Raw genomic sequence first — 16243 nt, forward strand, 5'->3', positions numbered from 1 at the left:
ATCGCAGGGCACCTGGTGCTCAGGGCTCCCCATCCCTTGAGAAACATCCTCAACGTGACCACCAGAGGGCAGCCGTGGCCGCAGTGCCTTCCCACGCCAGGAGACTGGCAGACAACACCTAGTATTTTTAGAAATCTCCACACCTGCCTCCAGCTCTGCTGACGTCAAGTAGACACACCAGTGCACCTGAGGGGCCAATTGCTCTCTGTCTCCAGACTCCCTTTTTTTTGTATTTAGATTTTTATGAATCCAGGCAGTTGGCTCACAGAATTTGCCCCCCCCCCTTATCAATCCGTTCACAGCTTCCCATGCATTTCTTCAGTCTGCAAGTCCTCGTAGCCTTCGGTTATCTCTCTTAGTCTGATTGAGTGTTTACATCTCATTTGTGCCCACAGAGACGTCATCTGCTGGTGTGGATTTAAGCTAGGCTGTAGTGTCCAGAGAGCCGCACATTACGTAACAGTTGTGCTCAGTGCAGGCTTTCCTGGGAGTTTAAAGGTTACAGAATGCACAGCAATGTTCTCTGCCTGTCAGCTCATCTCTAACTCTTGCTGAGACTGCTGCTGGATTATGGCAGCGTCCTGAGGGGAGGTCGAGGTTCACAGCCAGTGCAAACGCCGTAGTTCAAACTGTATTCTCATATATTTTTTTTAAGATTTTATTCATTTATTTGAGAGAGAGAGAGAGCACAGCTGGAGGGAGAGGGACAAGCAGACTCCGTGCTGAACACAGAGCTGGACACGGGGCTCGAGCCCAGGACCCCGGGATTATGAACTGAGCTAAAGGCAGGTGCTTAACCGACTGAGCCACCCAGGTGCCCGCCCCCCCCCGCCCCGCCACCTTTTTTAGTGGCTTGGCCAATATGCTGGACTAGCCTCTGTCTTTCTAAGCAGATCTCTGGGTATACAGCAGAGATGGTATTAGGATCTTTTTTGAGTGTAAATTGTCCAATGTTACTAAATGATATCCTATAAAAAATGCTCAGGTTGACTTAGTGTATGAAAAAGAATAAAATCACTAAATCAGTCCCCATCCTGCCCTGCAGTGTTCACTAAGTCTTTGCTCTGGTGGTGGCTAAGGGCGATGACCTTTCCCACCTCAAGGATTCTGGGAGCCATTGACCTGTTGAAGCAGCTGGAGGAGAGCAGGGGGCTGGGGCCCTAAGTCAGGGAAGCAGCATTCCTGCCGGCTTCTTCCTTTAAGCAACCAATGACCTTGGGTGTGTCCTTGAACCTCTCAGACGTCTAGTTAGCCTTCTTGGAGCTAACTCTTCAAGAGCAACTGTCCACTGAATTGCACACGGCCTGTCTACACCGGAGAAGTTCTAAGGCTAACTTGCCCAGCCAGGCCGGGTGGCTCCTGCGGACACGGAGGTGGAAATGACGTTCCTCATCTGGCTGATTCACCGCGGTCCACGCTCAGCTCTCAGTCTCATAAGAGGCTCCGAAGCCTGGTTTGTCTGCACGCAGAGTGGGTCTGCCTCTCCAGGGTGGACCCTCACAACTCGTCCCAAGAGTCCGAGCAGAAGAATCGGGGTTGTGTTGTACTCTTGCGGAGTGACAGTACGACGGGGCCTGACATCTGAATGTGAGAGTCTGATGAATGCAGACAGCCTGGGGTAGAGGTCATCATGGGGCTGGGATGAGTGTTCAGTGGCCAGGGAACCACACTCTGCGGAGTGCTGCCAGTGAGTCTGCCTGGCAGAGGCCCGTACCCCTCCCCCCGCTGCTCTCCATCAAGTGTGACCTGGGGCTGCTACCAGATCCTCTGTCCCTTTAAAGCAGAGACTGTAAATCAGTGGTCTCTGAGTAGAATTCAACTCAAGGTCATTTTTCGTTTGGCTTACACATTTTTTTAATGGAATCAGGTGCTAACATTTAAAAATCAAGAGACTTCAAATAAATATCTTCATTTCCAGCTTCTCTTAAAACTCCCAGGTCCCTTAAGACCGCGTCTGTATTCCCAGATGGCTGCGTTTGCTCCCTTTGCTTTCTATCTGTAGACACGGGGGACTGACAGCCGAGTTTAACTACCCAGAAGCGATCTTATTTCCTTATTCCTGAGCCCCCGGGGCTGCCTCACCAGAGCCTCCCAAGAGCCCACCTCCACTTCTAAAAGCGTCATCATGGCTTGAAGAAAATATACGCCACAGATCATGATGAAAGACTCTGATTTTTAAAAAGAACTTAATTCCTCCCAGGCATGTTGTCCTATCCAGAGAACACATAAAACATTACACACAAAATGTTGAGATTCTGTTTCTAAAGAGCTCAGAACAGCACCCGGACACACCGAGTGCTCTGTGCCTGTTCAACCAAATATTAACGTGTGGTCACAGGCATCTGAAAATGTGTGGCTTCTCGAACCTTTGAGGGGTGCGGGGGTGGGGGTGCTTGGATACCTGGCCCCTTGAGGACTGGGAGGACTGCAGATCATGGGATCTCTCTCTGCCTTAAAAGTCCCAGGAATCCCAGTGGGGGTAAGCACCAGCTGCTGGGTCCGGGGTCCCAGCCGCTGTGCCCACTCTGACTCATGTCCTGGGTCACGTGCGCTCCGGGTCCCCCTCCAAACCTGCGCTCCAGGCCCGCCTGCTTTCCCCGTGGGCGATGTGTGTCTGTCGGAAGCAGGCAGCTCACACAGGGTCCATGAGGTGCAAGCAGGTGTGAGAGGGTTTCCAGCGGCCCATGAGCCCCCGAGATGCTGGGCAAAATGTTTCTATGTGCATTTTTCAGGTACGGGGGATCATAGCTTTCATTAGATTGTCAAAGAATTCTGACCCAAAGAAGCACTCATCTCAGGGACTATAGTCGTCCACGCCAGAGCTCTGCCCCAGAGATGTCCTAACCCCTGCCTCCAAGCTCTCCTGCAGGCACCACGGTCTAGCCGTGAAGCAAGGGCTGCCGTGAACGGGGCCCGACTTGTCCACTGAGGATGGCCGATGATGACTACGTGTTGCTTTTCATTCGTACTATGCGCAGGTTTCCAACAATTATGTTTTACTTAAATATTCCACGCTTTTCAGGAGTGGGCAAGCATGCAGGACTTCCCAGAGCGCTAACTCGGCCCCTGGAGAAGCAAGCAGAAACCAAGGCGCGTGTTCTCTGGGATTCTCGAAGGTCAGGGAACGCTAAGGGGGTTTCCTTCTACTGCTCTGAGCAACGGCCCCAGCACCACAAGCCTCCACCCTAATTTCTTCCCCCTCTCTCCTCCGTGAGGGAAGATTCCCGGAGAATCTTCTGTCCGGTGAGAAGAAGACTGGAGAGGAAAGCTGCTGTCTCCGGTGGGGGGTGTGGGGGGGTGGACACTGCCCACGTTGTCTGTGGCCGTCCTAACAGAACCCAAATAAAACATTACAAACTCCTCGTCTCGCAGTTCTGGAAGCCAAAAGTCTGAAATCACGGTGTGGCAGGGCCACGTTCCTGTGAAGCCTGTAGGGGAGAGCCCCTCCACACCTCTCCCAGTCTGGTGGTGGCATTCAGTCCTTGGGCATCCTTGGCTCATAGATGGGTGACTCTAGTCTCTGTCTGTCTTCATGAGGGTTCTCCCCATGTGTCCATGACCTGATTTCCCATATCCCATAAGAACATCAGTCATAGTGGATGTGGGCCCACCCCAATGACCACATCTTCACCTGATGACATCTGCCAAGACCCTCTTAAGTATGGTCACATTCACAGGTACCAGGGTTAGGACTTGACCATGTTTTTTGGGGGGACCCCAGTTCAACCACGATGGGTACATCGTCTCAACATGCCCTGTCCCCTTGACCCCATGCATTGCCACTTACCCAGACCCATTCCCTCTCCTGGGTTCTGGGGTGGCAGGTGCACCCCCCTCCCCTTGGTACACATTCTAAAGTGGAAAGTTTTTCTCTGGCATCTCAGTCCTGTAGGAAGTGAGTTATTTTGAGATTGACATGTGTGAGTAGAAAGTGTCTGTGTGTGTTTCTCTGTGTGCACATGTGTGTATCTGTGAGTGTGTGTGCATGTGGGTGTGAGTAGGTCTGTGTTTGGGGGGGGTGTGAAGGGTGGATGGAGGGGAGGGGAAGGAGGCAGGGAGGAAGAGGAGGCCAGAGCCACCGCAGCGTGGGCATTAGTGACAAGGGCAGAGTGGTATTGTCCTGTGACAAGGGCAGGGTGCAAGCTTGACAAATCTGGGAATATTGTGCCTCTAGTCTCAGTCCCATAAAATAGGATATTAGTTAGGTTACTGACTCTGTTATTTTGACAGGAACCAAAATAACAGGGGCCCAAGGAAGGTCAGAGTTAGTTTCCTTCCCACGATGCCTGAGCTGGTGGTGAGCAGGAAGGCAGAGAGGTCCCGCCCCATGACATTGCCCCGCGTCTCTCTTTTCTGCCATCTGTGAGGCTGCTGTCCTCTTCCAGAGTCAAAGCTGGCTCATTACCGTGTCCCTGTCCCAGCCACTGGGAAGGGGGAGATGAAGGGGAGTGGAGGACACACCCTCTCCTTCTCCCACTTCTACTGGTCAGAGCGACATTACATGACCTGCTAGCTGCAAGGGAGTCTGGGAAATAGTGCTCTTATGCTCTGAGGCTGTGATCTCAGAGCTGCTGCTGAAATCAACGAGAAAGGGACAGATACTGGGGGACATCTGGAGGTCATCAGAGAAAGAATGTGATTGTGGAGAAATAAGGATTATGAAGCCACCCCTCACCCCTTACGATTGCAAAGAACCCCAATTACATCCCTACCCTAAAGAATACGAAAGGCACGTGATGAGAAAAATCAGATCTCCAAGTAGGACTCGTCCAGTTTTAACACCCGCCGTGGGGTCATGACAGAGGTTTTATCTCGGGAAGGTGTGTGTGGGGCCGCTCTACGGCCAGCTGGTTTTCAATGACGTAACACGCCTTGTAGCTCTCCAGAACCCGCGCCTGGAAGTACGCCTTGTCCTTCTCCTGCCAGGAGTCGGACTCGATGTACACGTTGAACGGGTCGTGGGAGTGCTCGAGCTTCTTGGAGCGGATGTAGCTCAGCATGATGCCCAGGGTGAAGAAGCCGAAGAAGCCCAGCACCATGAGGATGTAGAGCGCCGCCAGCTGGCCGTCGTTGCCGCCGGGCGCCCTGCGGGCCAGGCCCGACGAGTTGCCGCCCTGTGCGACCGTCCCCTGCCACAGCGCCGTCAGAAAGGGCGTCAGCGCCGTCGTGTTGGACAGAACCATCCTGGGCTTCAAGCTTCCGCCGCTGGAGCTCGAACTTGCCGAGAAAACTGTCTGAAAGAGAAGTGCGATCTGAAATTGGAAAGTGTGTCCTGGCCCAGACCCACACACACGCACATTTTGTGAAATCTCAGGGGGGAGGGGCGCCCGGAAGTCCACCGAGTCCCTGCCACGCGCACCTTGACTCCGCACGGCGCCTCTCTTGACTGATCAATGAATCGACTGATTCCCTCTTTCTTTCCTTTTCTTTCTTTCCTTTTCTTTCTTTCCTTTTCTTTCTTTCTTTCTTTCTTTCTTTCTTTCTTTCTTTCTTTCTTTCTTTCTTTCTTTCTTTCTTTTCTTGTTTTATTTATTTGACAGAGCGAGAGCACAAACAGGGGGAGCAGCAGAGGGAGAGAGAGAAGCAGACTCCCCATTGAGAAGAGAGCGCGACATAGGCCCCGATCCCAGGACCCTGGGATCATGACCTGAGCCAAATGCAGACGCTTAACCGACGGAGCCACCCAGGCGCCCCGATTCCCTCTTATTTCCACTCACCACTCCCATCGCCTACCTCCATAGGCGACCCCCAGAATGAGTTCCTTTAATATACACACTGGGGTATGTGTGTGTGTGTGTGTGTGTGTGTGTTTTAGTTTATGTGCTATGGACCGAATTTTGTCCCCCCAGTTCACCTGTGCAAGCTCTGACCCCCAAAGGACTGCACCTGGAGAAAGGGTCTTCAGGAGGTAAAGTTACAGGAGGCTGTACGGGTAGGGCCCTAACCTGCTGAGACCATATAATAAGAGAGAGAAATCTCTCCTACACAAGGACACTATGAGAAGGCAGCCACCTGCAAGCCAGGAAGAGAGCTCTCACCAGGAACCAAACCTTCCAGAACCTTGATCTTGGACTTACAGCTTCAAAACCGTGAGAAAATAGACATCTGTCGTGTAAGCCCCCAGCCTGTGGGATTTTGTTATGGCGGCCCAAGCTAGGACGCCAAGCGGTGCTGGGTTACGTATCTGCCTCTCTTTCTGTTTCCTCTCTCCACCGCGGCTTTATGGGTCAGTGTTCCAGCTTGTGCTGTGTTTGTCCCCTCCCTGCCCCCGTCCTCTGCTGAATGGCTAGCATGGGCCATGTAGAAAGGGACAATTTCCCTATCATTTCAATCTGGATGTCACTGTCCCTAAAAACACAGAGACTAGGCCTCGGAATTGTGAGCGCTGTTTCTAAGAAACTCTGGAATTCTGTCAGGGGGTTCATGAGTCCTGACACCCCACCTCATGGTCACTGATAAGCTCAACAGGTTTTGTTTGTATCTTTGAGAAAATGCTGGCTTCCCCCCGCTCCCCCCGGCCCCGGTCCTGCTGGGAGACAAACTATCCAGAGCCAACTTCATGAGGCCACGCTTGAAACTCGACCCACAAGGGGCTACCGAGGGCTGACCAGACTCCCAGGCCTCACTCATTTCTCAGGGCGTTCAAAGCAGGTGTGTGTAACATACATTCGAGGCACCTTGGGGTGGCTGTTGAAACTAAGGGTGACGGTTTGGGACCATAGTTTCTGGCCAGAAACCTCATAGCAAGAGAAATTCAATGTACATGGTGGTGGGGGGGAATCGGGGGCTCAGCCTCTCCCAGCTAGGATGGGGGCTGTGACATCACACATTGTCTTGCTGGGACAAATGTCAATCTAGAGATACTTCTTAGAATTGGCTTAATTTTGAAAATTCTAAACCCAGCCCTAGGGGAAGATGCTTGGCACCTGCCCTAGGCCCCTCTCCCTCTATCTGTCCCTGGGATGTTGGTGCACCCCAGAATTCCTTCACTGGCCCTCCTTTCTTCTCACTCTGCCCTCTCCCTCTGTGGTTGCACCTGCCCCTTCAGGTTCACCCACATGGCCATGACCCCAGGTACCCTTCTGAGCACCAGAGCTGCGTGCCCCATGACCTGCCAAGGATTCATTTACCTTTGGCCATCCCCAGGCCCCTCCACCTCAGCTCCCACCCTTCCTGCGCCGTGCCTCAGTGAGCTCTGTACCCACCCCAAAACCTGTGGTCCCCACAGCAAATCCCATCAGGTCACTCCCCAGCTCAAAGGCCCTCCCAGGTTCCTCCCTACCTTTGGGGTGAAGCACCCTGTCTTCAGCACGGATATGGGGTCTAAATGCGAGGGCCCCCTGCCTCCCTCTCTTGCTCGACTACTGTCACTTGCCCAGACCCCATGCTTGCCGAGCTCTGTACACATCACCACCTCTTCCCACATCTCCAGCAGAGGCAGCCCCTCCTTCTTGGCCCACCGAGCCATGAAGTGGTACCTACTTGTGTTTTTTAATCCAGCTCAGCCTTCTCTGATGCATGGGGCTTGCTAAGCACCAGCCTGCATGCCCATGAAGGCCGCTGTGCTCCCCACTGACATCAGTACGGTTGTCATCCCTGCCCCCCACCCTGCCCCCGCAGCTTCCCCAGCCTGGTGCCTGGCACACGGCTCGGGAGCTGTCCGTGAACTTCTTATACCTCTTGACGGTGTAATGCCTGACTCTTCATAACCCAAGTATCTAATTAACAGGGGCCCCCACTGCCCCCCTCTGGGAGCCACAGGCTCAGGGACCAAGAGTGGAGGAGGAGAAGAGATCGGACATTGGAATTATACGTGCACTCCAGGTTTGGATTCTGGCTTTGCTGCTTTCCAGCTAGACGACTCTGGTCAGGTTCCTTAGATGGCTCAGTCTCTTTCCCTTTGGGAACACGGAGAAACAGCACTGACATCTGCCACTGTTGGATCACTGACCAGCGTGCAGAGGAGCCGACATAACATATGACACATAGTGGTGCACACATGGGGTCCCGAGTGTGAATGGATTGGTTTTTCCAGCTCATTAAGAAATAGCCTGGGGGCGCCTGGGTGGCTCAGTCGATTAAGCCTCTGACTCTTGGTTTTGGCTCCTGTCATGATCTCAGGGTCGTGGGCTTGAGCCCTGTGTTCTCTCTGCCCCTCCCTCTGCTTGTGTGCACGCTCTCTCTCAATGAATAAATAAAATAGAAAGAAAGAAAGAAAGAAAGAAAGAAAGAAAGAAAGAAAGAGAGAGAGAGAGAGGGAGGGAGGGAGGGAGGGAGGGAGGGAGGGAGGGAGGGAAGGAGAAAGAAAGAAAGAAAGAAAGAAAGAAAGAAAGAAAGAAAGAAAGAAAGAAAAAGAGGGAGGGAGGGAGGGAAGGGAAGGGAAGGGAAGGGAAGGGAAGGGAAGGGAAGGGAAGGGGGAAGAGAAAGAAAGAAAGAAAAAGAAAGAAAGAAAGAAAGAAAGAAAGAAAGAAAGAAAGAAAGAAAGAAAGAAAGAAAGAAAAAGAAAAGAAAGAAAGAAAAAGAGGGAGAGTGGGAGGGAAGGAAAGGAGGAAGAAGAAAGAAAGAAAGAAAGAAAGAAAGAAAGAAAGAAAGAAAGAAAGAAAGAAAGAAAGAAAGAAAGAAAGAAAGAAAGAAAAGAAGGAGAGAGAGAAAAAGAAAGAAACCAGCCCAGCCCAGGAATTTGGAGGTTTGGGGTTTTAGGTCTGGCTCTTCCGTGGCTGACCACTGTGGCTCTCTTTACCTTGTGGAGAAACTGCTCAAGAATAAGAAACAAATGTGTTTATGGGTTTTCCTGAAACTCTGGGGCTTCTGAGTCTGTGCCCTGAGATCTTCCAGAACGGGTTAAGTTGTACTGGCTCAAGAGACTCCCAGGTAGTGATTCTTCCACAAAACCAGCATTTTGCCCCAGTCTAACCACGGCAGTAGGTAGAAATTGTTTGGTAACATTTGTTTGTTTGTTTGTTTGTGATGCTTAGACCCAGAGCTGCTAGTCTGCTGGAAATTGTGGGCATCTGAGCTTTACAAACACAATGCCCGATATTTTCTTTTTCTTTTTATTTTTTTTTCAGGATTTTATTTATTTGACAGAGAGAGACAGTGAGAGAGGGTACACAAGCAAGGGGAGTGTGAGAGGGAGAAGCAGGCTTCCCGCAGAGCAGGGAGCCCGATGCGGGGCTCGATCCCAGGACCCTGGGATCATGACCTGAGCTGAAGGCAGACGCTTAATGACTGAGCCACCCAGGCGCCCCTGGACATTTTCTTTTTAAACGACTTCAAACCACTTATGAATGCATAGGGCCCTGCCCCCAGAAAATACGTAGCCCTTGAGCTGATAATGTAATTTTTTTCTAAAAATGCAGAATGATCACAAGCAAGGAATCCTGCCAGCAATTACTGTTAGAGTGTTCTTATCGCTTCACGTGAGACTGGAATTATGGTTCACAACCGGGGCGCCCGGGTGGCTCAGTTGTTAAGCATCTGCCTTTGGCTCAGGTCATGGTCTCAGGGTCCTGGGATCGAGCCCTGAGTCTGGCCCCCTGCTCAGCGGGGAGTCTGCTTCTCCCTCTGCTGCTTGCCCTGCTTGTGCTCTCTCTCCTTCTCACTCTCTCTAAAATAAATAAATAAAATCTTAGAAAAATAGAAGTATGGTAGACAACCTCCAAAGGTTAATTGGTTTAAAACCAATAGCTCCACACAGCAAGTTAATTTAACAGTAACTTCTGCAACTAATTCATACGGGTGGGATCACAGAGAAGACTTGTTACTTAAAATCAGGCAGACTTCTCTATGGCCAGAGGAAGCAACCAGAAACATCTGCTCTGAAAACCTGCCAGGCCAACAATCCTCGGCCTTGCTTTAAGGTAGTGGTGCTCAAATTTTGGCATGCTTTAAATGTCTTTTTTAAAAAGATTTATTTATTTATTTTGGTGGTGGAGAAGGGGCAGAGGGAGAGGGAGGGAGAGTCTTAAGCAGACTCTGAGCTGAGTGCAGAGCCTGACGCAGGGCTTGATCTCCGGACTCTGAGATCAGGACCTGAGCCAGAACCAAGAGTCTGTTGCTTACCCGACTGTGCCACCCAGACGCCACTGGCATGCTTTAGAGACACCTTCAAAAATGTAGAGTGCTGGTCTCCACTCCCAGAGTTTCTGATCTAGAATGGTTGGTGTGGGGCCTGAGAATTTGCATTTCCAACAAATTCACAGGTGCTGCTGATGCTGCTGGTCTGGGGATCCCCACTTGTGCTGCTGGTCCGGGACACCCACTTGATGACCTATCAGAATCACCTAGAGAGCTTTAAAAAAGTACTGATGGTCGGATCCCCTCTCTCCGAAGACTGTGATGTCCTGGCTCTGGGTTCCTTTCTGGCATAAAGCTTCCTGGGTGATCCGGATTTTTAGCCAAGCTTGAGACCCGCTGCGCTATGGAACGTTAGGAAACTGATCAATCTTTCATGCTGCAAGGTGCCAGGGAGAATTTGATCAGAAGAGAAATGATTTCATAAAATAGTTTTCAAATCTCATTTGTTTTTTAGATTTTCTTGTTTGGTCTTATATGTCCCTGCTATAATCTGAAGAGGAGATGCAGAGAGAAATTCTCAAATCTTCACTATAAGCCCAGCTGCCTCCCGCCTAACTCACACTGGCACCTTAATGATGCGGAGGCTGCCAGAGCCTCCCGCCAGACCCGAAAAGTCAAGTTCATTAACTGCCTTTCAAGTAACGACTCTGAATTTTTAAAGAAAAACAATCTCCTTACTTTACACTGAATTTATTGTATTGCTTTTGTGAAATGCCCTCTGTGCCCCCAAGGGCTGCCTGCTGGGTCACGCGGTGTTCTGTGTAATGAGTCTCAAAATGAGTTTGGCAATGCTCTCTTAATAGTCAGCATGGTGTAAAGGAACTCAATCTGCATGTCAGCTGGGGGTTGATGTCCCATTCTCTATGTTCACTTCCATTAGAAAACCAACGCACTGCCCACTGGCGACTGTTTCAGACCCCTGGACTCACACGGATTTGAAGAGCATCGCAGCCAGCAATCTTCACTTACAGGAAACTGGGCTCCGAAGAGTTGAGCTGACCTGCCCAAGGTCATGTCTCTTATCAAAAATACATCTAAAATTTAATCTTGTACCATGAACTCACATTTTATTAGTACAGAAAAAGAAGTTCTCAGGACCTTGCAGAAAGGAGACAGATTCTATATTTAAGGTCAAAGGAACGGAGGACCTGGCCATTTATATCAGGTAAAACCAGGTCTATCCAAATGAGGACTGGCTTGGGACCCAAAGATGCCATCAGAAGATCCCGCCTCCCCACCGGGGAGAGCCACCACTTTTTGTAGCTTGCACAGTGACAGGGGGGCTGGGGGAGGGAGAATTGGCGGGAACTAGGGAGGTCCAACTCTAAACACAACCAGTTTCATGCCCAGCCCATGCTGAACATTCTCAAACTGGCCTTATTGGGCCTGGAAAGAGGGGGCTTCTAGAAGTGTCTACTTTGGAGGGGATTTGAGACTCCTCGTGCAGAATTGTCCCCAGTCAAGGTTAGTACAATTGTCTTTTTTCTTCAAAGCTCACAGCTGCGAATGTATACCAACTGGGTCTCCAGCACCCTGGGATTCTGGAAGGCCCTCAGCTGCACCCAGACGAGAAGGGGGCAGTGAGTGATGTCACACTGTTCTGGCATACACCACCCCTTTTGCATTTCTCCCACATGTTCTGGCTGCGTGGCCTGTCAGCACTGATAACGGCCTGGAAGCTTTTAGAACAGATTTCCTGGCCCTGCCACCTTTCCTTCTTTCTTAAGCATTTACTGAGCAACCAAGGCTTTTGTGGGCTGACTCCATCCAAACTTCTGCTGCGAGGGTTAGATGCTGGGGGGTTGGGGGGGGGGGAGGTGAGGAGGAGGAGAGGAGGGGGAGTGTCCAATTCAGAGCTCAGAGATCTGAGTTCCAGGCCTGGCTCGGGCCTAGATAAAACACAGGGCTCCCCCGGGCCTCAGTTTACTTATCTTGGTAAATAGGCATAACGTTCCTACCATCTTAACAGCATTCCTTAAGCATTTCCTCAACGAGCATCCAGTCTTGAAATCATCATTAGGTTTTACTTGCTTCAGGAAGAAGAATTAGGGTAAAACCAATTATGGATTAGCCTAATTTTCGTGAATATGATCTTATCGAGTCAAGAATTCTGCAGCCATATTTTCCCTGGAAGCAACTGTCAATTATTCTCATCTTGATCTCAACAAATTCTGGAGACATACTTACCTCCAAGCAGAAAAAAAAGCCAACAGGGACCCCCCCAGACCCTTCTGGGTTGTGAAGGATGGGAACGTGAACCAGTGAGCTGGTGAGAGGGACCCAGCCAAACTCAATATGGGGAAAGGGACGAACATTTTGGCGGGGAGAATGGACCGAAGGATTCCCAGACTCTGGAGGGCATCTGAAGCCACACAGGAGGGTAGATGGATTATCACCTTCAGCAAATTAAATAAAATTGAGAAGCCTCGGTTTTCTTATCCAAACACTGGGCATAATGGAATCTCCCCCAACTATACCACAGGGTTCTGTGAAGCGTGGAACAAACCCACAACTTTGCTATCTCTAAATTTTGCAGCTCTCTCTTCGAGAGAGTCATGACCCCCATGTTTGCTTGTCAAAATTCCACTGGTCCTCCAATGCCTGGTCCTATGCTGATCTGGGTGAGAATGCCCCTCTCCACACCCCCCCCCTTTGATCACATGGCGCCTTGTCTATACCACTCATATTCTAAATTGTATCTCAATAATGTGTAGACTTGTCTGGGCGTTTCCTTCCAGAAGCTCAGGAAGGTCAGAAACTAATATGCTCACCTTGTCCCCACTCCAGCACCCAGAATCATCCCATAAGTGATTGCTGAAATAAATGGGGATGCAAAGTATTAGATTCAATACAACTACAACGTGATTGTCAGTGCAAATAACCAAGAAAGTATAATACGCTCATGAAAGAAATTGGTGGGTAGCCAAATGAAAACCTTTTTCAATATAGTATGTTTTTATATAATAAAATGTGAATTATTTACATTTATTTTATTAGTATTATTTATGTTATATATTAAAATTGATATCATTAACATTGTTACATGGGTATCCACAACCTATTTATTCCTAAAGAGGTTTAAGGTAGTCAGTAATTGTTGATAGTATGGCTGAATTTTTATCCCTTCGGCTCCCCTCCTAATAACCTGTACCCTGCTTTCCCTTTCTTTTTTCCATAGTACTTAAAACCTGCTAATATAATATGGTTTTCTTATTATGTCCATTGCTTACTCTTTGTCTTCTCCACCAAAACGCAAGCTTTGGAGGGCAGGGATGTTTGCATGGGCTCTTCTGCCTGTATCTCAAGGACTAGAAGAGTATCTGGCATATGTTAGGAGCGCCATAAATATTCATAGGACGCAGGCATGCATGCATGAATGAATACATGTCCCACTCAACTACCAGAAAGCCCCGAACCACCAGCTCTACCGTCAGAGATTTAGGATGACAAGACTGAGTCCCTCTGATGTCTTCCCAGCGTACTTTATTTTCAAAAACAATCCACTTTCTCAGAATCTGTCCAAAGCCAGACCTCCTGGGGTTAGTCTTCAAAGGGAGAACACCTTCCTCAGACCCGTCCTTGGCTCACGTCTGATGAGTATATGAAATGGACCACAGAAGCAGGTTTTGGCCCCCTCCTTAGCAATCCATAGATCAGAGCCAAGGTGCTTTCTGGCAAGTCACCACATAGGAATTTAAACAGCTGTGCGATCACAGCAAAGCTTCCCGCCACCGGGAACGTAATTGACAGCAGTGCTTACTGACCAGAACCTTCCTTAATGGAACTAGATGCTCCTTTTTAACCTAAATGTGGACTCAAAACAAACAGTTCACGTACAGCAGTTTAAAAAATCCAGGCGGGGACGCTGTAACAGGTGATAGATCCCGAACAGACACACGGCCGCTACCGGGTCAACTTTCTTCCAGAAGTTCTGCATTTTCCCCAGTTACTACAGTCAAGATCAGATACCATCAATGTTCTCCACGTCCCACGCCTTTTCCCCAGGGAGATGCCATGGCCCAAGCACCTTCCAGGTCAAAAAATTAAGAAGTACCCTTTGAGGCTGGGTGTACCTGCGAGTATAACCCGAGCTGGAGGGAGGTCTTTGAAATCGAGTGGGGACTGGGATCGTGGGCGGTTTTTAGTCTTCCGTGGGTGCTTTGAAATTGTTCCCAAGTTTTCTACAAGAATGACTGAGACTTCATAAAAATGGGGAAAAGCGGTTGTTATTTGGTGGTGAGACAGTTTCCTACGCGTGCGTCTCTAGGTGAAGGGGGGCAGAGGGAGAGGAGGCTTGGGCCGCGTCCTCCATCCCGTCCCATCTACCTCCCGGTGCGGGGGTCGCGGCGCTTCCGGCCCCCGGGGGCTGAGACCCGGTCCCTGGGGCCCCCATCAGGGTGGCCCGACTGGGGCGCCGGCGCGCGGGCCGAGGAGCCGGGAGGCGGGAGCCTGGACTTACCGGGTCCGGGGCGCCGAGGCAGCCGGGTGCGCAGCGGGTCCGCCAGGTCGCGCGCAGGACACCGACAGCCGAGCCCCAGGCGGCGCGCTCCCCGGCGGGCGGCGCAGGCGGCCGGGCGGGGCCTCCCGGAGCCCGCGGGCGCCCCGCCCCGTCCCCGCGCGTCCTGGCCGAGCCCCAGCCCCCGACCCACCCCAGAGCAGCCCCGGCCCTCCCCGCCCTCCGCTGCCCGCGTCCCCTGCCGAGCGCCTCGGATCGCACGGTGTAGACTCAGGGCCGGCAGAGCGTCCGTATTACTACAATTGCCTGCCAGCCAGCCGGACAGACGGACAGACAGATCTACCTACCTTCCTGCGGGAGTTTGCAGTGAGCAGGCTAGAAGCAAGAGAAAGGCATTCCGGGAGACCCCCACCCTCGGCCGAGAGCCAGCCCAAACGTCCCTTCCAACGGCTCCAAACAATAACTCAAAGGCGCTCACAACCCCAGCAGACTCCTAGCGGCATCCCGCATGCCAGCAGTGTCCGCGCATCTGTGCGCCGGAATCAGGCAGCACCTACTGGCTGGGGGTCCGGCTCCGAGCTGGAGGGACAGCTGTGCACCGGCCAGGTGCGGTCCGGCCCGCCGGAGCCAGTCGCTAGAGCCACCCACGCCTCGAAGGGGCACTCCAAAGTCCTGGGGCGGTGGGACCGGCCGCGGGGGACAAACCGTTGCACAAGGGCCCTGCCAGCAAATGTCACAGCCGCTGCCCACGAGCGTGGGAGGCGAGAATGGGCCTGGGCCACTTCCAAATGACAGGCCCGCGGAAGCTGAGCAATGAGGTCCAGGCTCACGCTCCGCAGGCGGGTAGCAGATGAGGAAGGTTCTTGACCTGGAGCCGAAAGATGCTCCCTCCGCTTGGTCTTCCTCCTTCACCTTCCTTCTGTTTAGGCTGTGGCCCGGGTGCTCTCCCGGTGAGGAGGCCCTCAGAGGGGTCCGCCGCCGCCTCGTGTGACATTCCAGGACTCAGCTCAGCCGGAGCACCTCCCGTTCCCATGGGTGCCAGTACAACCCCAACCCAGACGCTTTGGAAAGCCCTAAAATGCCCCTAGCCCGGCTGTGTAATTGTACTCTGGGAAGTGTGTTCTGCGCGGAGGGAAAAGGTTTCTGCGTAGAAAAGTTCTTGGTAGGGGCGCCGGGGTGCCTCCGTAGGCGAAGCGTCTGCCTTCTGCCCAGGGTCCTGGGATCGAGCCCCGAGTCGGGCTCCCTGCTCAATCCGTTCCCATGTGATGGATTATTTGATTATGATGATACTGTTTTTGTCACTTCTTATTTGTAATGATAGGACATGATCGTAGGCAAGAAAGACTTATTTTTTTCTTTTTTTTTTTTTTTTTAAAGATTCTATTTATTTATTTGAGAGACAGAGAATGAGAGAGAGAGCACGAGAAGGGGGACGGTCAGAGGGAGAAGCAGACTCCCTGCTGAGCAGGAAGCAGGACTTGATTCTGGGACTCCAGGATCATGACCTAAGCCGAAGGCAGTTGCTTAACCAACTGAGCCACCCAGGCTCCCCAACTGTATTTTGTTTCTTGAAATGGTTTCTTCTTTTCTCTTTCTCTTCCTAATTTTACCTTTCTAGACTCACTTTTCCTCGGTGCGGGTGTGACTGAACTTAAAACCATCAGAACAACAGAGCTACAGCCTGCGAGGCCCTTGGGTCATTTCTCGTCT

The 16243-nt window shown here is 51.3% G+C and overlaps 1 protein-coding gene across 2 annotated transcripts; it reads right to left on the minus strand.

Annotated features, from left to right (window-relative positions):
* Positions 1 to 856: 856 nt before the first annotated feature.
* Positions 857 to 15025, minus strand: KCNE1 (potassium voltage-gated channel subfamily E regulatory subunit 1). 2 transcript variants are annotated; one of them, XM_087861779.1, is made up of 2 exons: positions 14881 to 15025; positions 857 to 5234 (listed from the first exon to the last, which is right to left on the minus strand). In XM_087861779.1, the coding sequence occupies exon 2, from the start codon at positions 5181 to 5183 to the stop codon at positions 4794 to 4796; it is 390 nt and encodes a 129-aa protein (XP_087717905.1). In that variant the 5' UTR covers positions 5184 to 5234; positions 14881 to 15025; the 3' UTR covers positions 857 to 4793. The 2 variants fall into 2 exon arrangements, with proteins under 2 accessions (XP_087717905.1, XP_087717906.1); XM_087861780.1 differs by lacking the exon at positions 14881 to 15025 and adding an exon at positions 14537 to 14596.
* Between the last annotated feature and the right edge of the window lie 1218 nt (positions 15026 to 16243).

The sequence above is a fragment of the Ursus americanus genome, chromosome 4 (assembly GCF_024610735.1).
Source record: "Ursus americanus isolate L20-20 chromosome 4, mUrsAme1.1.p, whole genome shotgun sequence".
Lineage (NCBI taxonomy): Eukaryota > Metazoa > Chordata > Mammalia > Carnivora > Ursidae > Ursus > Ursus americanus.

Bases quoted from the DNA above. Each gene is read 5' to 3' on its own strand.
- KCNE1 (XM_087861779.1), bottom strand. From the start codon at position 5,183: ATGGTTCTGTCCAACACGACGGCGCTGACGCCCTTTCTGACGGCGCTG.